This window comes from Parambassis ranga, chromosome 13, assembly GCF_900634625.1.
Source record: "Parambassis ranga chromosome 13, fParRan2.1, whole genome shotgun sequence".
In the NCBI taxonomy this organism is placed as follows: domain Eukaryota; kingdom Metazoa; phylum Chordata; class Actinopteri; family Ambassidae; genus Parambassis; species Parambassis ranga.
The window spans coordinates 17,350,914-17,371,625 of record NC_041033.1 but is presented as its reverse complement, the minus strand read 5'-3'; the positions used below and the strand labels follow the sequence as shown (position 1 = coordinate 17,371,625).

The window sequence follows — 20,712 nt, the reverse complement described above, 5'->3', positions numbered from 1 at the left end:
AAATACCTCCATATATATATATATATATATATATATATATATATATATATATATATATATATATATATATATATGTGTGTGTCTACAAATAACATGATATTGATAATGAATGAATGAATCATGTCATCTCAATGTGATCATCAGACCCATGATAACAAAGAATGCCAGTTCTTATCAGTTTCTAGGCGATGGCCTTGTAAAAAGTAAATTGTGCTCACTCCGGCCCAAAAAACAATTTCATTCAACAGTAACGCACTGTGGACATTCAAAGTGCCACATTTATGTGTTGAGCAACAGATGTTAATGTGCGTGCAGCAAATTAACTTCCCTGTGACAGTGCTGCTTGTGTCCATGTGTGTGTGTGTGTGTCCTGCAGCGACCTCTCCCAACTTCCACACCAACAAAAGCTTTCTCTGTGGAGCTGAGACGCAACTATTAAGTCTCAAAGTCCACATCACTATCGCCCAGGGACATTCGCTGGTCAGAAAGCATTTCAATACACACACACACACACACACACACTGGCAGATCTCCTCACGTTGTGATTGGCTAGTATGGGTACTGACACTGACCTGTGCGGCAGCTTACATAGGTGTGGACTGCAGAAAGACAAAGGCCAGTCAGGGACGGGGAAAAGATATCCACTTGCTGTAGGGGCTAGTGTGCTGTGCTCTGTATCACCTTACCTTACATAATTGGGCCCATACGAGCACCAAATGGCGCTGACTGTGGCGCCTAACAGACAGGCAGAGTTGATCAGAGGGAGAGATGGAGGATGTTACCTGTCACCTGTACTGTCCTCCCTCTCCTGTCTCTGTGGACAGAAACGGACAAACCGACTCATCTGGAAGCGAGGAGCTTCTGTCTTCACTTCCTCCTTATTCTCCATAACACAATGGTAATTGGTAGGAGAGGGCGTATGTGCATCTGGTGCAGTAGGGGCCCCCCCACCTCCCCCAATACACGCATATACACACACATACACACACACCACTCATCTAACCCCACGCTTCTTCATCTACCCAGCCCCCACCCTGTTGAAAGCTCATTAAAAGACCTGCTGTTAATGAGCTAGAGGGATCATAGAACTTCATTTTCATTATGGGGGGTGGGGTTAAGGCCAGAGATGCTGGTGCAGAGGTTTTTATGCCCTTAAAATGGAGTCAGCAATTATCCCAACCCCTTGACACTCCCCACCTACCCTGCTCTGCCTCCGAACATGCCCACAAACAATAACTAAATTGCCCCCCCACACCCCACCCCCCCCCCACCCCACCTACAATTTTGTATCCTGAGAAATCCTGGTCACCCGTGTCCCATCACAGCTCGCTGCACCCATCTCACACATATATCTATGCTCATCCACCCCACCCCACCCCACCCCACCCTCCATCCCCACAGTAGAATTATATTACAGAGTTTCTAGACAAAGCCGGTAACATCACAAGGATGTAAACAAGGAGTGAGGGTCCCTAATCCAAACACTCACATTAAAAATTAATAAGTCAGCGCTGACTGTGGTCCTCAGAGAAACGACCCGCTCTGACTAAGACAACATCCTGGTGAGAACAGACGCTTAAAAATAGTTTCAAAGCTTTGTTGTGGGTCCCAGAATAAGACAAATGGACTTTTTTTTTCTCCACCTCAACATTTTATTGAAGCTCCTCGTGACAATAACAAAATGGTGTCAGCTTTACAAAGAGAACAAAGCAGTGAAGCGTCATGACAGCCAGCGTACAAGGAAACAACGTGGACAGCATGTAACAGGGGCAGGCAGTTATTAATATTATTAATAATAATAACAATAATAAGGATAGGAACACCAAAAATGTATGTACAAAACAGTATCCCTGAACAGTTACACTGCACGCATTCATCGTGATAATAAAAAAAAACAATAATTTTTGACCTGAATTCAGCAGAGATCAGACATCACAGTAGTCACAATTTTAAAAGGAACCCACTTGAGGACCTGTTTTAATTCGTCAAACATGTCTTTAAATCCTCGGCGCTGACCCGATCTTGTGTTTTGGACACAAGATCACAGGACAGAGGGTTCAAGTAGAGGTGTCACCTGAGGGATCCCCCTTTGTCATTTATGTACACACAGAAAAACATTCACACAACTCACACACCCAAGTGCTCGCTAGGCCACTCCCCACAGAAACACTCCACCACACTACTAAAGCTACCACTGCACTTTTTTGACCCTGTAGTTCAGCAGTGACTTTTTCCAGTTACACAACCAACGACATGCAGCATCCATAAATTAGGAAGAACTCCGAAAAAAAAGGAAGAAAATGGCTGCAAAACATGCATATGCTTCGAGCAGTCCGGCACTTTACAAATGTAAACAATGAAAGAGCAAAACTACCATCACGATAAGTACAGAGAGAAAAATAATAACAATACACACCCGTTTCACATGAAGGTAAAATTGCTGTTTTTTTATGCATAGAATCTAACATCAGTAGATGAGACTTTAAAGTCTCTGTATTCACATTTAAAAAAACAAAAAATAAACAGAAACTCTTCCACACATACTGTCACAAAGTCCGGAGCACAACCTTGCTAGGCCTCCGTGAGCCTTGTAAACATTACGTGACAAGTGTTGTGACAACCAAGTGCCTTTAAAAAGAGGAGTCTGAGAAACTGCAGGCGAACAGTGTTTGGATTTATTTCACCCCTGCGCCTGTGCAGACATCTCAAGTCTTTAAAAGGTCTTCTCACACGAAAACCAGCCAGGTAGCATGACATGACGCCTCTCCTCTGCTGCTGAAAATATATTAACATCATTGTTCTATTGCCATTCTTTTTTTTTTTTCCCTGTTTTTTTATATACTCTATAAGTTCTGACAGTTAAGCTCTGTCTCCACCTGTCCATTGGGTCACCAGAGACATAAATCACAAGTCTTTTGCATCCTGCGCTGCAACATGGTGATCAGCTTCCTGTGTTGGTGTGGACTGTGGCAGTTCACTTCCTGTTCGAGAGCTCTGGTAATCTCCCCAGCTGAATGTCATGGCCTTGTTTTTCTCTGTGGTCTAAAGAACTGTAGGCACTTAGTTTCAACCAGCAGCTTTTTGCATACAATCATGAACAACATGGCTGCTGTGTGCCGCAGCGGGAGCAGACATGACGCCGCTGCCTGCTGCTTTTTTTTTTTTTTTTTTAACAGTGCTGCAACTAGACTCCAGTTTAAGTCAATGTGGGGTTGAGTTCTTTTAGTCTGTTTGAGAGCGCCTCTCTCAGGGTGCAGAAGCTAAGCTCATCTCTGCACTGTTCTCAGGTGGGAGATCACCCACTGGGCTTTCTCTGTTCTCTGCATATTCTGCTTGCTCCTCCTCCCCCACCATGCTTTTATCTTCACCCTGCATTTTGCTCTCCATTTCTATCCGGTCCAAGCTGGCCTCATCCTCCTCCATTTTCACTACTACTGCTGCCGCTTCTTCTTCAGCTTTTATAGCAGCTAACGTGTCTGCAGCGCTGGCCTGCGCATATGCGCCCACGCTGGCGTGGCTCAGGCCGTGAACTTTCTTCAGATGTTTCTCCAGTGTGGCATAGACAGTGAAAGGTACAGCGCACAGCTGACACAGGAAGGAAGCCTTTGCTCCCTGAGCTCCGTGTGTCTTCATGTGGCGTGTTAACTTTGAACTCTGCGCGCAGGCGTAGCTGCAGAGGCCACAGCGGTACGGCCGCTCACCTGTGTGGCTGCGGCGGTGCACGGTCAGGTTGCTGCTGTTTCTGAACTGTTTACCACAGTACTCGCAGGCCTCGTCTTTCTTCTTCTTCCCAGCTGAACCAGAAGACATCATATTATTGTTTCCTCCAGTGTTAGCTCCTCCTGCCACACTCCTCCGCTCATTGTCCCTCTGCCACTCCTGCACAGCCTCGCTGACTTGGACTGAGCTCCACTCCTTCTCCTGCTCTATAATCTCTCCTCTTTCGTTCTCCCACTCTGAAACTCCTCGGACCCTGTCACCCATCTCTGAGCGTTTGGGCGTGCAGTTTCCACTAGCGATGCCGCTCTCACCACTCCCTCCTGTCTCTCCGCTCTCCAGTGAGCCCTCGGAGGGGCTGGCGCAGGGTGAGCTGTGCTGGGGTTCCCCCTGCCCTTCTGCCTCCTCCTGACCTCCGTCTCCTCCCTCCCTCTGGCGCTGGTACAGCCTCAGCAGCTCCCTGTCTGGTGGTCTAATCTGCGAGGTCAACAGCATTAGGCTTGAAGCTATAGAGGGGTGTTTGGGGAGGGTCAGGTCCAACTCAGTGGGGCCTTGGGCTCCTACATCTGTAGCAACCATTCCCTTCCTCATGATTCCACCTGAATGCATCTGAAACCTTGCCCTCACTCCCTGCCTCCCAGCATCCTCCTCCATCATAGCCATGTCCACACACTCATATCCACTCCCTCCGCTTCCAGCCTCGCGGTGATGACTCCTTATGTGACGAGCCAGCTGACCACTCTGAGAAAAGGCCTGCCCGCACACACCACAGTGATATGGCTTCTCGCAGGCGTGAGTCCGGCGGTGGGCAGACAGGGCTCGCAGAGACTGGAAGTTCTGGTCACAGAGCTCACAGTGGAAGTCAGCCTGGTGGTTTCCGGTCTGAGGAAAGGTCGAAGCGGCTGGTGGAGACGAGGACGGAGATAGCACCAGGCCTCCGGGGGAGCTGCCGACGGTGTTACCACTCCCCTCAGCAAGCTCCCTGAGCCGCACTGAGAAGTTCATGGCCCGCAGATTGCTTGAGGAAGAAGTGGTGGAGGAGGATAAGGTGGGGTGTGTCTGACGGGAACGACTGAGGCGTAGCACCGAGGGCTGAAAGGCTGAAGCAAGAGCTTGGCTCAGGTGGCGCGGGTCCAAAACAGCTGCAGCAGCTTTGCTCTCTTTACGACCGCCTCCTGTCTCTCCTCCCATGTCTGCGTCGTCCTCTTCGTCCTCCTGGTAGATGCTGAAGGAGTGTGTGTGCTGCGCGTGCTGTAGGAGCGCCCATGCAGATGGAAACACACCTTCACACTGCTGGCAGGTGAAATATGAGGGCTCCTCTAGCACTAGGAACAAAGAGGGACAGCACAGAGTTAGTGAATAGATGTTATTAAAGAATTCCTATTGTTGACTTCTAACACTTTATATTACAGAGCACAGAGCAGGGGCGCTAGCTGGTATAGGGGCTTCAAACTTTTAGTTTTATCGCTTAAAGTCCACTCACAGTTTGATAGTGAGACCTGCTTATTAAACTGCTAAACTGATGATCAGCATTCACATTGGTGTGGAACTCCACTTCTTGTTCGCACATAAGTCATGTTTGTGTCCACCAGGGAAACCCGGTCCTCTCGACAGAAACATCTGGCTCTGCATCTGCTGGCAGATATTACAGCTTGTCGATAACTTTATCTGTCAGATGTTTGGTATGACGCAGGTGTGTTTTTAGAGCTTATTCACTGCTTCTAAAAGCATCACTGTGAATGTGAACAGCAAAAAACACTAACAGTCTTAAGACTTGAAAGAACTGAAGAGTTGAGTGACGATAATGTTATTTTAATCACAATGAGTCAGACGAAAACACGTAACCTGAATCTACCAGATAAGATGGCCTTGGTGATGAATGAATGTTAGGTGGAGGTCCAGGTGATGGGGAAGATACAAGAACAAGAAGAGAAGTACAACTCGACGCTGAAAAGCCAACACAGAGGCGAGCTGTGTTACAAAGTACATCTGGAGATATTTTTATATGTGGATAGCTTTGTCTCCTAACCGAGAGCCACTCTCCAATTAAGCTGCAAATTGCTAATTAGCAGAACGTAGAAAACGAACGCTTTATGTAAATGAGGCACTGACTCAGCCTGCTTGACAAATGAGGTCTTTCTGCATAAATCAGAATTGGAGAGAAGATCCCCAAATTGTGGGCAAAACAGTTTTTTCCCCACTTTTTTGGAGAGGTTCAAAGCCGACTCTGGTATAAGCCTCTTTCATGTTTCCTCAAGTCAAATCCTTCTGTATTTTACTGGAGGGGGGAGGAGAGTGAAGATGAAAAAGAGAGCAACTGTTTCTGTCTCTTTTTCTTCTCTCCCTCTCTCTCTCTCTGTCTGGAGACGAGAGGAGCTGTGGTGTTCATGTCCTTTAACCTAGCCCGAGGAGAAAACCCAGGAGAAGTTGAGATGCTTCTTTTAAAAATAGGGTGAAGAGTGAGAGAGAGAGAGAGACACGATAGGTAGGTCAGGGCTCAGGAGATAAAAAGAAAATGAGATAAAAAGATTATAATGTAGTACGGGGGGCCGGGAGACACCAGAAAATATGTCACCCCCTTTGGATTGTACTTGAGACCCATCCTCCAACCCCGACCACCCCCCCCACCTCCATTCTCAAAAAAAAAAACTCCAAATCTTTCCCTGAGGGGGGGTGGGGGTGGGAGGTGGGGGGGGCTTTTGTCTCGGGGTCCTGGAGTGAAACACAATACCCAGCCGGTTTCTCTTTCCTTCACTCTCTCCTCGCTTTTTTTTTTTTTTTGTAAGGATTCCCATTTGGCCCGGGGTAGCACTTGAATATTAAGCAGAAGCAATAACTACTAATTAAAAATGCAGATTGGCTGGGAGCACTAACGAGCAGCAGGCAGAATCTCTTTTCCCTTGGGAGGCAAAGGGAGGAGAAAAGAGAGGAAGAGGAGGGGAGTTGGTGGGAGGGGGGGGGGGCGAGAAATTGAAAGAGGGCAAAGCGAAAGTGTGTTGAAGAAGATGGGGGAAGAAATGTGTGGGAGATGAGGAGAAAAAAAAACAAACAAGGAGAATAAATAAAAAGGAATGAGACAGATGCACGCAGCTCTTCAGTAATCCACCCCCCCTCACACACACACACACACACACACCCCTCCTCCCCTTATTTTCTTTTTCTCCTCCACTTCACTCTTGAATGCAGAAATTAGACGGAGGACCTGTCTGTTGTGGGATAACTGCTCTTTCACTTTCAGTCATCTCAGATGCTCAGTTTCACTCCCACACCTCCACTTAGGCACAAACCAGACGTCCAAATAAATCTACACTCACAGTCATGTCAGAGCCGAGAAGATAAAAAAAAAACACCCAAACATTCAACCTACATTCATGAATAAAAATTTAATTGTAACTTCTCCACTTCTGCATTATTCACATGCCGTCATGCTCCTTTCCCCCCCTCTCTCTCTCTCTCCCTTCTCGTGCACGTGTCTGTTTGTTGTATAACCACATTGACAGTGATTGACAGGCAGAGCTGAAGTAGAAAAACAAGAGAAGTTGTGGACAAGCGGAAACGTGCACGGCACGCAGCCGTCCCCCCCGATCGTTGCACAAAGGAAGGAACTGCTAACGTGTGTGAGCGTAGATGACAGGCAGAGTTTCAAAATGTGCAAAAGGGGCACTCGCATACCTACTGATGAGTGTGAGGCAAGATGCTCTGTCCACATCTGACCTTTGTGGGGGAAAAACACAGTAACTCTAAGACATGTCTCGATCCCACGGACATGAGATTCTTCAAAAGGATTTTTAATGAAAATTCACAAATTTCTGATTGACTTCTGATGGGCTTGACCCCCGGCGTGACATATCGCATTAGACGGTCTTTTTTTTTTTTTTTTTGCTTTTCTTCAGGAAAGGCGTGAAGGAAAAGACCTTTAGGAAAATCAGTGTTAATGTATTAGACACAGAGGAGACCGATGAAAACAAGGCAAAGGCGAGAGGGAGGAAGATGAAGAGGAGGAAGGAGGAGATTCCCAGGAGCTCAGGTGGCTCAGCCCGAGGCAGAACAGTGGGAGATAGCAGAGGAGCTGCACATGATGCAATGTCCTCCATTATAGTGTCATGACAGCGAGGAGAGCTGCATGATCTGCCTCTGACCATTTCACACTGCACTGCACAGCTACAACCATCAGCTGCCTTCACAGATAAACTCTGAGGCCGTGTAACTGTTAAAATGTGCTGCTGTGTTGGGTAAAGGGGGGGATGTGGCTTTGGTCTCTGTTGTCCAGGACGCGGTGGATGACAGGGAGGGAGAAACATGTTTACCTGGCCATTCCACCTCAGAGACTGACAGTCAGGGAGATGGGAAGGAGCTCAGGTGCTCAGCACGGAGCCCTCGGGGACCCTCGGTGCCCTCCGAATGTTCCTGACGCCTATCCTTTCCACACAATTAGCCTGTGCGTCACTAACTCACGCAGGTCTGCTAATGGCAACGGCTAGTTAATGAGCTGGACTCGAGAGGGAGGAGGAACAGTTGTTAAATTAACAGGAGGGCGGGTTGAGAGAAAAAATAAAACAAAACAAAAAACAGAGTCACTAATTAGCAACCTGCTTTCTTTCTCCTCTTGTCTCAAGCACTCACCTGCTTTGCCATGCTCCGCCTTCACCTTCATGCCAGGCTCCTCCCCCCACACTCGCTTCTTGGCTGCCCCTCGCCGCAGCTCGATGAAGCCTGGCCCCAGCTCGGCGGCGGCGACGTGCTGTCGGCCTCTACCAGCAGGTGAGGGGGGCGTGGCATTGGCGTTCGGTGCTGGGATTCTGGAGCCGCAGCCGCCCTGCTTGTGCTGGATGAAGGCCAGGATGTGGGCAAGCGGGAAAGCCTGACTGCACTGGCCACAGGTCAGGAGGTCTCGGCTGTCGTCAGAAGCCTGACCTTGTTGGAGAAGAGGAAGAGGAGGAGGTGGTGGAGGAAGAGGAGGGTGGTCGCCTGATGAGCCATCCGCCATGTCAGTGACATCTAAGGAAGCACAATAACAACCATCATCAGTGAACACAGGCACAAATACACAAGACTGCAGCTTCTCATTTCCTGTCAGAATAAAATAAGAGTTTGAGACATTTTTTTCAAACTTCTGACATTCTGTAGACCAAACGATGACTCAGGAGAAATTTAGTCTCAAGGTTCATCTGAGAGATCTCAGCAAAGCTGCTGAACATCTGATTTTACACAAACAACTTACAAAATACTGTTGACCTCAATGGAACAACCGTAACCAGGCATGCTGATTGAAGTGCGAGTTTCAGTTTTAAGCTCAAGAGCAACGAGGCCAATCTGCTCAGCCACTACTGACCACTTCCTTTAACCAACCCAGATCTGCTCACACTGCTGCTGCTGCTGCCACCCCTGCCGCCGGGTGCACAGAGACGGCGAGGCCGTCCATCTCAGCACAAACTCCTCTGTAATATGACTTCTTTATAGGTCAGATGTCTGAATTCAAACTTATGTATTATGTAAAAAGGTTTTCACCTTTTTCTCAAAACAAAAATGTTGCCACAAGCAGAGGGAGTTTCTCAACAGGAAGTGGATTGCAATAAAAGAGAAAAAAAGTGTTTGAAGGTGTTTGAGATAAGCTCTGTGTGTGTGTGTGAGAGAGAAAGAGAGGACAGCTCATCTGATTCACTGATAACAACCTAACAAATCTTATGTGGTTTGAAATGTGTGTGTGTGTGTTGGGGGGGCTGTGTGAACAAGACAGTCTCGCAGCTCAGACCAGGTAGAGAGCTGTGCTGTGGGAAAAAAAGGAGGAGGGTCAGAATGTCTGATTGCTCAACGCGGTCATGGGCACACCTTGATGTCTGGACTGGAGCCACCTGCCCAGGCTGGGCCGGCTAGCATATACAGGACAGGTACAGACAGTACAGTCTGAAGTCGGATCTCGCCAGTTGTTACTCAAAAATGTCACCTTTCCTGTTTCAGGGCTGCGCTGTTTGTGCAGACTTGCAAGGCGCGGTTACACACACACACACACACACACACACACACACACACACACACACACACGGTTGAGTCAGGGCATGTGGTCACACCAGACATGCACCACTGGTCTCCAGTAGAGAACTGTAAAAACACAAGTGGTGTGTAAGTTTCTGTCTCTGTTTCCGTTCAGCCATCAAGGCTCTCCACATTTTTATTTTAAGAGAATAATTATTTATATTAACTGATATTAAAAGTCTGGGATGATAAGAAGAAGGATGGAGCCCACTTGCTTTTAATAAGTGGAGGAGTGGGGAGGAGGGGAAACTGTCACAGAGACAGGCCGAGAAACTTGATCATCTGAGTCTAACCTGGAAATATTAATCATCGTGTTCGGACCTGTAGCCTCTGAAAGCAGCCTGCCAATAAACCGGTCCTTCCTCTATGAGAGCTGCTGCACCAACAATGCACATCAGGACAAACAGAGCGCCAGCATTAGCAGTCCTTACTTCAATATTTGCCCGTAAAAGTCCACACGCGGGATGAAATGTCCACAGCGGGCTGTTTCATGTCAGTGTAAACACAGAGCATTAAATAGGAAGCGTCTTTGGTGTTATTAAAAAAAACAGCGTGTTCCTATCCTATGACCATTAATCACTGATAAACGGCACCAGTGCGCATCCAAACCACGCGCGTAAAACTGGCACGAAAACAAAACCAGGACGAGAACTTGTTTTAATTTCACCAAAAAAAGCATCAGCGCGATCGCACTCTCCCCTCTTACCTTGAATTGCACTCAGGTGCTGCGGTCTGCTTCCAAGTTTGCGTCTGGACATCGCGTCGAGCGTTTGGCACCTCTCTTGGGTCCCAACCAGCCAAACCCCAAAACAACCCGTCCAGCTGCTTCTGCTGCTGCTGCTGCTCTGACAAGATGAGCGGGGACCGATGAAAACAAAGTGTCCTCTGCCTGGACTCGCACTGAGCTCTGACTGAATGCCGCGTTCAAGTTCACACTTCTTCCCCCGCAGCGAGCGGAGGGCAAAAGGGGGCATGGGCGACTGGAAGCACCGCCCGCCACGCCGCGCCGCTCCTGCGACCCTGACCCCGCCCTCCGCGGGTAGCAGATGAGCTCATAGGCTCTCACTTTAAAGCGTTTTTGTTTTAATTAAGCTTTTCACATCTGATGGTTGAAATCAACACCATTAGTTCCTCCGCGGCTCAGAGGAACTAACTCCACAGGTGTCTCCAAAACCAAACCGGAACCAGACTAACATTCATTTCTGCTTTTTGTTGTTGTTGTTGACCAGCTGCAGGTTGTTACACACACGCACTAAAAACACTGCAAACCCTCAGCAAACACCTCGAAAGCTAAAGAATTAGAAGTGGCGGTGAGATGTGTCCCCACCTAGTGATGGAAACGGTGCACTGCAATCATCTGAAAAAACATCTAAATAGACAAAAATGTAGTTTTTAGTAAGTTTTATTGGTTGTTGTGTATTTCACATTCCAGAGAACAAAAAAAGTTGTTTGCTGATGTTAACCGGCTGGCTGAGGACAGAGTACAAAAAGAGAAATCAATAACTTTTCATATATGCTTGAGTTTGTCTTCACTGGATTTCATAAAGATTCTAATGAAGGTGTATAAATATCCTGTACATCAGTTCACAAGACATGCTTAAAATAGTCTGTGTGAGAGAAGATACAGGGTCAAACTTCACATATTGCTTATTCTCACATACAAACGAGTCTGAAGTGTCCGGCGAGAAAAGAAAAGGGGGGGGGGGGGCATGCAGAAGTGAAGAAACCAGAAACTCATTTATTAAGACGGCAGAAGTGAAAAGGGCTGAACCAATCAGCTGTGTAACCAGTCAGTGTCACTGCCAGCGCTTTATAACATACATGTTCAGGGGGAGGTTTGTTGGTACATTAGCCAGTCACTCAGTCTCTTCATATTTCAGGCCTCTGTTGGACAGAATGAGTAGCTGTAGTGGAGGAGGCATCATATTTTCCATCTGTTACTTCAGTATCTGTAATATGGACTCCTAGACCGAGACCGAGACCGAGACCGTGACCTCCTGGAAAAACAAATGTCCATCAGAATTCTACCCAACAACAAGAAAGAGCTGACTAAAAGACAAAAATCACTTCCATCAGTTGCATGTGTGTATATAATTCAAGTCCATCGTGCACAACACAGGTTTGTCTTGCTGTTTATAGTTAAACCTGCACAGTTCCTGCTAATCTGCCAAAACGCCACTGATAAGATGGTCCTGAATGAATAAGAATGAATGAAGCTAAATAGCTTTAAAAAAAAAAGGAAAAATGTTTTTAGACAAAAGTAGTAAACATTTTTAAAAAATCAGACCAAAACATGACACCACGGTGAGGTCCTGAAGTGTTTTTGCAGCACTGCTCATAGATGCAGGCTGGTTTTCTGGCGAAACACAACATCCTCCCTTGATGGCAGTTCAGATATAAATTATACTGAAAACACACTAAGCAGTGACTAATGTTTTATCACTTGAACTGACAACCTGGACTACCTCAGGAGCGCCACCTGCAGTATGAAAGAGCAGGCCCAGACAACAGGGATGCTCAGATTGTGCTTTAAATGAAATGGTCACGTTTACATCTTACTGTATTTTCTGTTCTAGACTAGATTGTGACTGAAAGAATGGGTACGATCAATATGCTGGCTGTCCATTACACACAGCAGTGTTCACAGCTCCGTGCATTTTCTAGTTGAACTCAAGATAAACGGGTCACTGTGGAGTCGCACAGTCATGTTTCAAACAAGTGAACTGAGGCCAAAGTTAAAGTCCTGCCCTGCTCAGCATTAATTAGGTGTTCCTGATAAGTTGGTTTATGAGTGCAGTTGTGTACGTGTGAAAAAATAAACCTTGTTTCAGGAACCAACAGGAGAATATTTTTGTTGGGCTGTTTTTTTCCCCTCACAGGCTAATTTGTCATGTAGTTTAAGTGCTGAGACAGTGTTTGTGCTTTAATGTGAGAAGGAAAACATGATTTATTGTTTCATTGGAGTTGTGCAGATTCTTGTGGCTGCTCACATACCTTCTGGATGAGTTGCTCTCTCGGCCTGAGGGACAGAGGACGCAAAAACACAATCAAGAACAAGAACATCTTAACATAAAACTTAAATTAAATATTTTCACAACTGCTGGGTGTGATCAACACTGCCTGTTCACCAGATATTAAGTTATCATGTGATCTACATGGCTGTTAAAAAAAAAACTTAAAGTCTTACTATATTTGGAAGGGGAAGGTGAGTGGCTCTGCCGACCGTACTGCCGTTCCCATTCGTCCCTCTCTTTCTCACGGCGCTCCCGCTCCCTAAACAAAAAGCCTCTGGGTCAGATAGTTGCGACACACGAATACCACAGTCCACTTGGACACGCACACACAGCCTTACTTCATGCGTATCTTGCGTGCCATGGCTCGTAGCTCTCCCTCCCGCTCCTGAAAACAAACAGAGAGCAATGAGGGGGGAATGGAGGATAAGAACGTTTTTTTTTTAGTTTTTTTTGCCAGAATGCAAAATACAAACACACACCTGTCGTTTGTGTTCCTGCTGCTGGATCTTCACCTGAGCAGCTTTTTTATCCGCCTTGGCTGCAGGTCAAGCAAAAACACACATTTGCATAGCAGCAGCAGATACATATCTCACAGTATTTCCAATAAAGAGGTGTGTCCAGTATTGCTCAGCTCTACTCACACTGCTTGTTGAGCGCCTTCTGCATTCGTATCTTGAGACGCTCCTGTGGGGTCATCTTTGACTGCGGGTAACACAAATGTGTTAGCACAATTTCTCACAGCCCGACAAAGTGTTAGTGCGTTTGTGTATGTGTGAGAGTGAGATCAAAGGCACCATGCTCTTATGCAAATGTGATACTATCACCTTTATGTACAGTAGCTGGTGGAGATAAAGGCGAAAGATAAATTAATTAGAAGTGATGTTTGTTGAGTCAACAGGCCCACAGACTGGCTGTGTGTGGATGGTTAGAAGCAGACCAGGATTCAGTCACATGAGGCTTTAACACAATATGTATACCAACATATTTAGCAGAGACAGAAGCAAGGAGAAGAAGAAGGAGATGGACAGCTGGAGAAGGGAGAGGGTCAGAAAGTGAAAGAAGAGCAAGTTCAGGACCGGTGAGAGTTCTCAAAAAAGAGCCAGTGGCGTTCTGTCAGTGGCACACCCTCCACTGGGCTGTTTGAACCTGGCCAGGCAAGAAAAACTGCAGGCCACAACACTGCAGGCATGTTCAGCAGATTATAACTTCCACTCTATTTGTCTGTTTAACTGCTGGCATCTATTCAAAGCGATTCTTCTTTTCCAGGAAGTGGGGTGAAAAGAAAAGTCGGGTCAGGACAGCAAAAGGTGATATAACAACATTTTCACAGAGAACTGCTCAAGGCTTTAGGAAATATACTAATTCAGTCTATTTCCCTAAACTGTTTCTCTAACCCTCACCTCAGCTCCTTAAAACAAGTCACATGCATGCATGCTATGTGAAGAGTTAAAGTACCACCCTAAAACCATGTCTCTCTAATACAAAGGAACTATGTGGCATTCAGCTTGTGGTGCTCATATCAAGTCTGTGGATGTTCTTATAAAACTAGGTGATGATTTCAGAACAGACACTGCCATTGACTTTGTGCAACTGAAGCACGGTTTGAGCGCCATCTAGTTTCATTAAATCAGAGAGAAGGCAGCAACAGCTATTATTGCCGAATGACTTTAGGCTGAACTGTCCCTTTAACACAAGCACACAAACATCTGGTTACTAAATCTCCTGTCAATAAAAATGATCACTAATCCATTAAGACTAATGAGTTGTAGCAAGTAACATAACTTTATCTTTATCTTACAGTCCTGTGGCGTGACACACTCCAGTGATTATACACACAGATATAAGGACACTACACTGTCTCATCCACATATAAAGTACACATATATAGACCACTCACACTAAAACCACAGTCAAGACAATTATTAAGAAGTGTTCCTAAATATTTGTCATACTTTACATGTATATGTATACATATATAAAACTACTTTTAATGTCTAAGCAGATGGAGGACTCTGAAAGACTTTAATTTATTGTCTGAAGTCAACAATGGCTCCTACAACCGAGTCTGGTGGACAACCATGTCAGCCTGTCAGGGATGAGGGAGGTGTAGGCTTTAGCAAGAAACCCAACTAGAACAAATTCTTACTGACTTTGGCAGCTCCCGTCTCTTTACCACCCGCAGTGTCAGGCCTGGAGAAACACAGGCAATATGATAAGGTCATGCAAATACACCGAAGCTCTGATACATCTTTATGCTGAGCAGTAAATGAGGCTTAAAATGTGTTGTAAGTTAAATGACAAAAGCTCAGATTAGTAACATTTAAATACTTTAGGAGGAAAAACCACAAGATATCTCACACTTACTTTCTTAGCTTGTCAGAAACAGCCATAGCAGCAGGCGCGGCCCCTCTGTGAGCAGGGGAGGGACTGTGGTGTGGCCGGCTGAGAGACCGGGAGGGACTTCGGCTGCCACTGTCTTCCCGGCGATGTCCTCCACTGCTCCGACCACCTCGCCTCACGCTGCCACCCTGCCGTGAGCTGGAACGAGATCTACCAAAAGAAGACACAAAGGATCGGGTCAGTGATGAAAGCTATTACACATAAACTGCATGTTGGTTTATCAATCTGACCGGGATCGTCTGCGAGCTGAGTATCGTCTCCTGTCCCTCTCCCTGTCCCGTTCTCTGTCATTGGACCGTGAGCGTGTTCTGTCACGTCTCCTCCAAGATCCACCTCCTCCGTTTCCTCCTCTACCTCTGGAGTGAGATCGGGATCGTCGTCTCGACCGCGAGGGAGTCCGGGAGCGGCGCCCATCCCTTCCCCCACGTCCACGCCGGGCTCGGCGTGAACGTGAAGACGAGCGAGATAAGGACCGAGATGAGGAGCGGGAAGATGAGGATGGGGAACGACTGGACGATGACCTTCGTCTCCTGAGCAAACAGAGGTGCAACATTTCAGTAACAACACCACCCCAGCACCTAGCCTGTCTTTAGCTATGTTTCTATTCTTTATAATTAATTAGTATTAATAATTGAATGTTATCAGAAGATTTCAGCGTTTCGCATCACCCTAACATAACATGCACAGATGTGAACTAGTAAATGTGCATCAAAGTTTAATCTACCCAGTCACAGCCATTTTCTCTTTAAACATGCAGAGTTACACTAAACCTGCTGCTCATCCATCACTGACACGTCAACTGACTTGACTTGACTCCCTTTCTTGTGTCAACAGCTGTGACGTATACACAAGAGGAAAATAACCAAAGAAAAGCCAGGAGGAGGGAAAGTTACCGACCGGGAGCCCCTGCTATGACCTGCAGAGTGCAGCAAGTTGGTGGGGGCGTGGCCAGAGTGAGGAGCGGCTGCTTGTGTAGCTGCAGATTCATCATCACTGCCTCCAAAGCTGGTGATGAAGGTGATCTTCTCCGGTCCAGGAGAACGAGAGCGTGAACGGGACTCGGAGCTGGATTCCGACTCTGGCCTGAAAGAGATAAATAATAACAGAAGTTTAAAACGGAACACTAATTAGCTCTAACGCCACATGTCAAAGGAGTGGATTCACTCACCGTTTATAAGGATCATATGTCGGACTGTCTCTCCTGGCATAGCTGAAATACGACATCGTATGTAAGTAACATAATGTCTCTGAGGTGAGTGGACTCTTGATGGGTAAAACAAAAACTTTATTTACCTTGGTGGGCTGATCTGTCTACCTTTAAGCCTCTTCTCCCTGAACTCCCTCCTTTGTCTGCGAGAGCGCCGGCCCTGAGACAACAATACAAACACTTATTACTTATTACTGCAAACCAAAGCACACACAGCTTCCTCAGTGGATGTAACCTTACAGAGTACATGGCTTTCTCTGCTTCCAGGGCTTTGGCGTGTTTGATGGCCTCCACTTCCTCCTTGTCTTTCCTTAACATTCTGAACAAAAGGTGACAGTCACAGGATTACAATCACAACAACAGTACAGCAGGTGAGAAACAGAGCATCTATGAGCATGTTCAGCAACATTTGCAAAATGCTTTGTTGGACCCTAAGACATAGATAGGGGTGTAACACATAATGAGATTAGCAGGTGAGTGAGTTCTTTTCGGGCCTAGGGTCATGAAGTGGCTCCCTGTTTACCTGGCAACCTCACTACAGTTACATATGCTGCAATTTAACCTGGTCAGGAACAGTTTATAACCAATGTTCTTATCTCAGATAGTGAGCTTTGGCTGGTTTTATTGAACTAGCTTCATGTTAAACCCCCAAGGACGATAAAAACAACATGTTACCTGACAAAGTCACCCTCAGCCATTCCATACGTAGTTGCCATTTTGTTTATGTCCAAAACTTGTTCCTGGTTAAGTTCGTCAACATCCACCTCCACATCTGCACATACACACAGCTTTTTAGCCAATCAAGTCTTCCAGTGGCACTAACAAAGTAAATGTACAGTTCTAATGCCTTAATGTCACCAAAATGTGAATGTGCAAATCCTATTAGTGTCAAATCTTTGATATTTCCTAACCAATATCAGGGATGCCCTCGTCCTCTTCGGATTCACTGTTCTCTGAATCTTCATCTTTGTCTGAGTGGGGGTCAGGCTCCGTCACAGTGCTGTCTTCGTACGTGTAACCGATTGTGGCCTTCTTCTCAGCCAGTCTGCACAATGTAAAAAAAAGGTCTTTAGAATATCAAGCTGACCTTAATCCTTAGGGATCAATGAACTGCTTTAACATTATTACACACTTTTTCTTCTCATCCTCATTTGGTTTCGATAGGCCACCATAGAGCTCATCCAGGTAGATCTGGTATAAACACTGCTCTTCAGAGACTGTTGGAGGACAGCAGGGAGTTAAAGAGCACAACATGACTGCAAAATATCCCCACCGAGAGTAGGTTAACAGACCATTGTAGCCACATTAATAATGCATGCACTGCCCTGTGCATGTGTGTAATTTATTCACAGCAGATTATGTGTATGAGTTAGAAAAAACATGAAGTGTTTGTGAGTAAATACTCACTGTTGGCAAAGTCGTTCTGAACAAGGCCTCTGTAGCGTTCATAATTACACTTCCTCTCCTCCATCTCCTGCTCTGGAGTGCTGTATGAGGAGAAAATTGTGATATTTCGTTAAATACTCAAATCTCACCATGCAGAGTGATTTTTGACCTTTATTTATCTGACTCGAAATATAATCTATATAATGTAATCTAAGTCTTTTTTATTTGTGGTGTCCTTTAAAGTAAAGCACCTTCTTTCTCTTTGCAGATTTTTCAGTAAATGTGACTCTTTAAGATTTATTATCTATATAAACAGCACAATCCACTCAAGTCAAGAAATGAAAAAAACTCCACTGCCAACTAGTGTTTTGGTGAAGTAATTACATGGCAGTGCACTATTTTAAGTGCAAATGCTGTCGACCCTGCATTTACACCGGACATGTAACGTAAGTGTAGTGACAGCCGCTGTGAAATGCTTAATTTTAGTCAATGAGAGTATTCAGACCAGATGCAAAGCAGTGTGTTTCAGAAGCACCAACCAGATCAAGCAGACATGAAGTCAGGCACCAGGACACCAGACAGAATCTGGTAGATTTTCAAACGCTGTGAGTCAACTCTCCTTCATATAATCATTTAACATCGCAACCAGTGGAGAAACACAGCCATGTACGAGGAGAGATTAATTTTTGGTAGTAGAGAAACAGCATTTTATATGATATCACAGATGCTTTTTTTAAGGACAACATCGGAAACAAAAAAGGCAGTGAGAGAAGCAGCAGCTGTTTTCAGAGTGGAAGGTGAGAAGCTCTGTACGTAACCACCAGGTAAACAGGCAGCTTATTATGTGACTTTGTGAATCTCGTGGGGCTTGTAACGCATAGGTATTGATGTCACGGTATACAGCGGTAACACGACCGGTTTGAATTGCATTCAACAATTTCGCTAACCTAAAATGCATTTACCAATAGTTCAGTATTAAGAAATTGTATTAATTCCACAATAAAACATTGCAGCTTATATTTATTTTATCTACCAAACCAGAAAATGAGGACTTACGATGTATTCATCAGTGGAGGGGTGTAGGTGGGGATGTAGTCTAGGTGAGCCCTTACATCAAACCTGTCAATCATGTTGTTGGCATCCCCCTGCCATGGCATCCTTTTGACAAAACAAGAGAGGTACAGTCTGATTACTGAGATCCCACAATATCTTCGCATCCATGTGTGATGTCTAGTTTAATTAAAGTGATGTGTGCGTGGATTTTCCTCACATGTTGACAGGGCTCTCTGCAGCCAGCGCCACAGCTGGATCCAGATGGATTTTGTAGGCTCTGCCATGAACCTGGAGAAACTGAGCTGGATCTTTTTTCTGTCAAGACAAAATGAGAAGCGGTCTAAAAAACTAACACAAGTAACTAAAGAAGTCATTATAGGTTACAGCTGCTGAACGTCTGATTTGGTCACAGTAAATATACATATATGTATATTATATATATGTCTGTTATCACAGGTGTGGCTTAAAGCCAGTTAGGAAAGCAACAGTTTCAGATGTGCCCCGACCTGCAGCATCAGTAATAACATATCTATGGACACTCTTCAGCTAGTATAAAACTTACTATCTTCTCATAGTACTCTCTCCGGCGTTCACCTCGGCGTTTGTAATCTACCATCATGCCACGGAGCTTGCGCTCATGCTTGCGGGCCTCCTGCCACATGACGGCTCCGCTAGGGGTGGGGGCGCGGCGGGGCACGGCTGCTGCATGGTGGAGAGAGGTCAAAGAGCAACAAATAGATTCAGAGGACTAGATTTCTAAAGATTACTGCACAGAGAGTCAGGCCACCAAATTATTTCCTGAACACACACATATATATATATATATATATATATATATATATATATAAAACCCCCCAACTGTTACAGTAGTGGCTCCTCACCAAGCTAATACAGTTTTCATATGTACAGTAGTGAGAAATAACACATTAGAATTAGCTCTTTGAGATATATATGTATACTGCATCTGTTTTTAATATTACCCGTTTCTAACAGTGAATCAATGGGAACATGATGCCTAAACAGTATGAAACAATCTGAATCATAGTCACACATTGTCAAAATATCTACTGAAGTATCCTGTTATTATAATTATTGCCATTTCCCCTTGTTTAACAGACATGGCTTCACATTTCCTGTTACAATGTGAAGGTATAAATTCTTCACCGTCATTTTTACCTGTCCACAACAGTGGCCAGCATATAACTATGAACATAAACAAACACAAAAATATACCAATGCATACTAAAGTATGAAGTAAAAATAATACCTCCCCATTAAACACTAAATAAACACGTACAGTGTTGATTTTAACATTACAGTATTAATTGTATGTGTTGAAGCAAATTTAATAACGGTAAAGATTACATCAGACATCACTCGTGTGTTGTGAGTTTACAGTGGCAGCTAACCGCCCCGAGCTAAAGCGCTAACCGAGTTAACTATGAAACACTAACGTTGTCAGGCTGCCTATAACTGAAAACAGTTCTGCCGTTAAACGAGTTTCCTTTCATTCGGGCTTTATGCCTCATTCGTACAGTTACTAGCCCTCGTAGGACGCCTTTTTCGAAGTTTCCGAGGAGTTTGTTAGCATACACATGGGCCTGATTGCGCATACAGCCCGGGCCTTTTCCATGCTAGTTAGCTAGCAGCTAGCCTAGCTTAGCCTAGTTTAGCTAGTGTGCAAAAGGCGTGAGAAACAGCACCTGATCTTAACGTCAACACAATATAAAATACATGTGCACAACGTCAACATTTGCACCGTGTACCTGTTTTACTGACGGCCTATACACAATGGGGTTGTTTTCGGTTAAAAAGCAGATGGTAGCGGAGGAGCGCCACACGCCTCTTTCTCCTCCGTTAACAGACTGGTGGGCGGCAGTACCGGGTGCGGCCTGTGGAGGC

General features: G+C 45.5%; 2 protein-coding genes across 3 annotated transcripts; both read right to left on the bottom strand.

Moving 5' to 3' along the window:
- Positions 1–2,958: 2,958 nt before the first annotated feature.
- znf296 (zinc finger protein 296) lies at positions 2,959–10,678 on the bottom strand. Its single transcript, XM_028420216.1, has 3 exons — positions 10,457–10,678; positions 8,341–8,715; positions 2,959–5,042 (listed from the first exon to the last, which is right to left on the bottom strand). The coding sequence occupies exons 1-3, from the start codon at positions 10,506–10,508 to the stop codon at positions 3,247–3,249; spliced, it is 2,223 nt and encodes a 740-aa protein (XP_028276017.1). The 5' UTR covers positions 10,509–10,678; the 3' UTR covers positions 2,959–3,246.
- Positions 10,679–11,136: 458 nt separating this feature from the next.
- On the bottom strand, positions 11,137–20,697 carry clasrp (CLK4-associating serine/arginine rich protein). 2 transcript variants are annotated; one of them, XM_028419906.1, is made up of 21 exons: positions 20,577–20,697; positions 19,373–19,512; positions 19,028–19,125; positions 18,814–18,915; positions 17,779–17,858; positions 17,504–17,588; positions 17,283–17,416; positions 17,047–17,143; positions 16,612–16,690; positions 16,458–16,531; positions 16,333–16,374; positions 16,062–16,247; positions 15,395–15,694; positions 15,129–15,314; positions 14,915–14,954; positions 13,406–13,466; positions 13,244–13,302; positions 13,103–13,149; positions 12,938–13,023; positions 12,745–12,769; positions 11,137–11,747 (listed from the first exon to the last, which is right to left on the bottom strand). In XM_028419906.1, the coding sequence occupies exons 2-21, from the start codon at positions 19,469–19,471 to the stop codon at positions 11,693–11,695; spliced, it is 1,935 nt and encodes a 644-aa protein (XP_028275707.1). In that variant the 5' UTR covers positions 19,472–19,512; positions 20,577–20,697; the 3' UTR covers positions 11,137–11,692. The 2 variants fall into 2 exon arrangements, 1 of the variants encoding a protein (XP_028275707.1); XR_003671596.1 differs by lacking the exons at positions 11,137–11,747; positions 12,745–12,769 and having other exon boundaries at positions 14,911–14,954.
- Positions 20,698–20,712: the final 15 nt, after the last annotated feature.

Coding starts and splice junctions, on each gene's coding strand:
- clasrp (XM_028419906.1), bottom strand. CDS start 19,471: ATGTGGCAGGAGGCCCGCAAGCATGAGCGCAAGCTCCGTGGCATGATG. Junction 17,417..17,503: donor AATGAGGATGAGAAGAAAAA/GTGTGTAATAAT, acceptor TACATTGTGCAG/ACTGGCTGAGAAGAAGGCCA. Junction 17,144..17,282: donor CGAGGGCATCCCTGATATTG/GTTAGGAAATAT, acceptor GTGTATGTGCAG/ATGTGGAGGTGGATGTTGAC.
- znf296 (XM_028420216.1), bottom strand. CDS start 10,508: ATGTCCAGACGCAAACTTGGAAGCAGACCGCAGCACCTGAGTGCAATT. Junction 8,716..10,456: donor GCACCTGAGTGCAATTCAAG/GTAAGAGGGGAG, acceptor GTGCTTCCTTAG/ATGTCACTGACATGGCGGAT. Junction 5,043..8,340: donor GGCGGAGCATGGCAAAGCAG/GTGAGTGCTTGA, acceptor CTTTGTTCCTAG/TGCTAGAGGAGCCCTCATAT.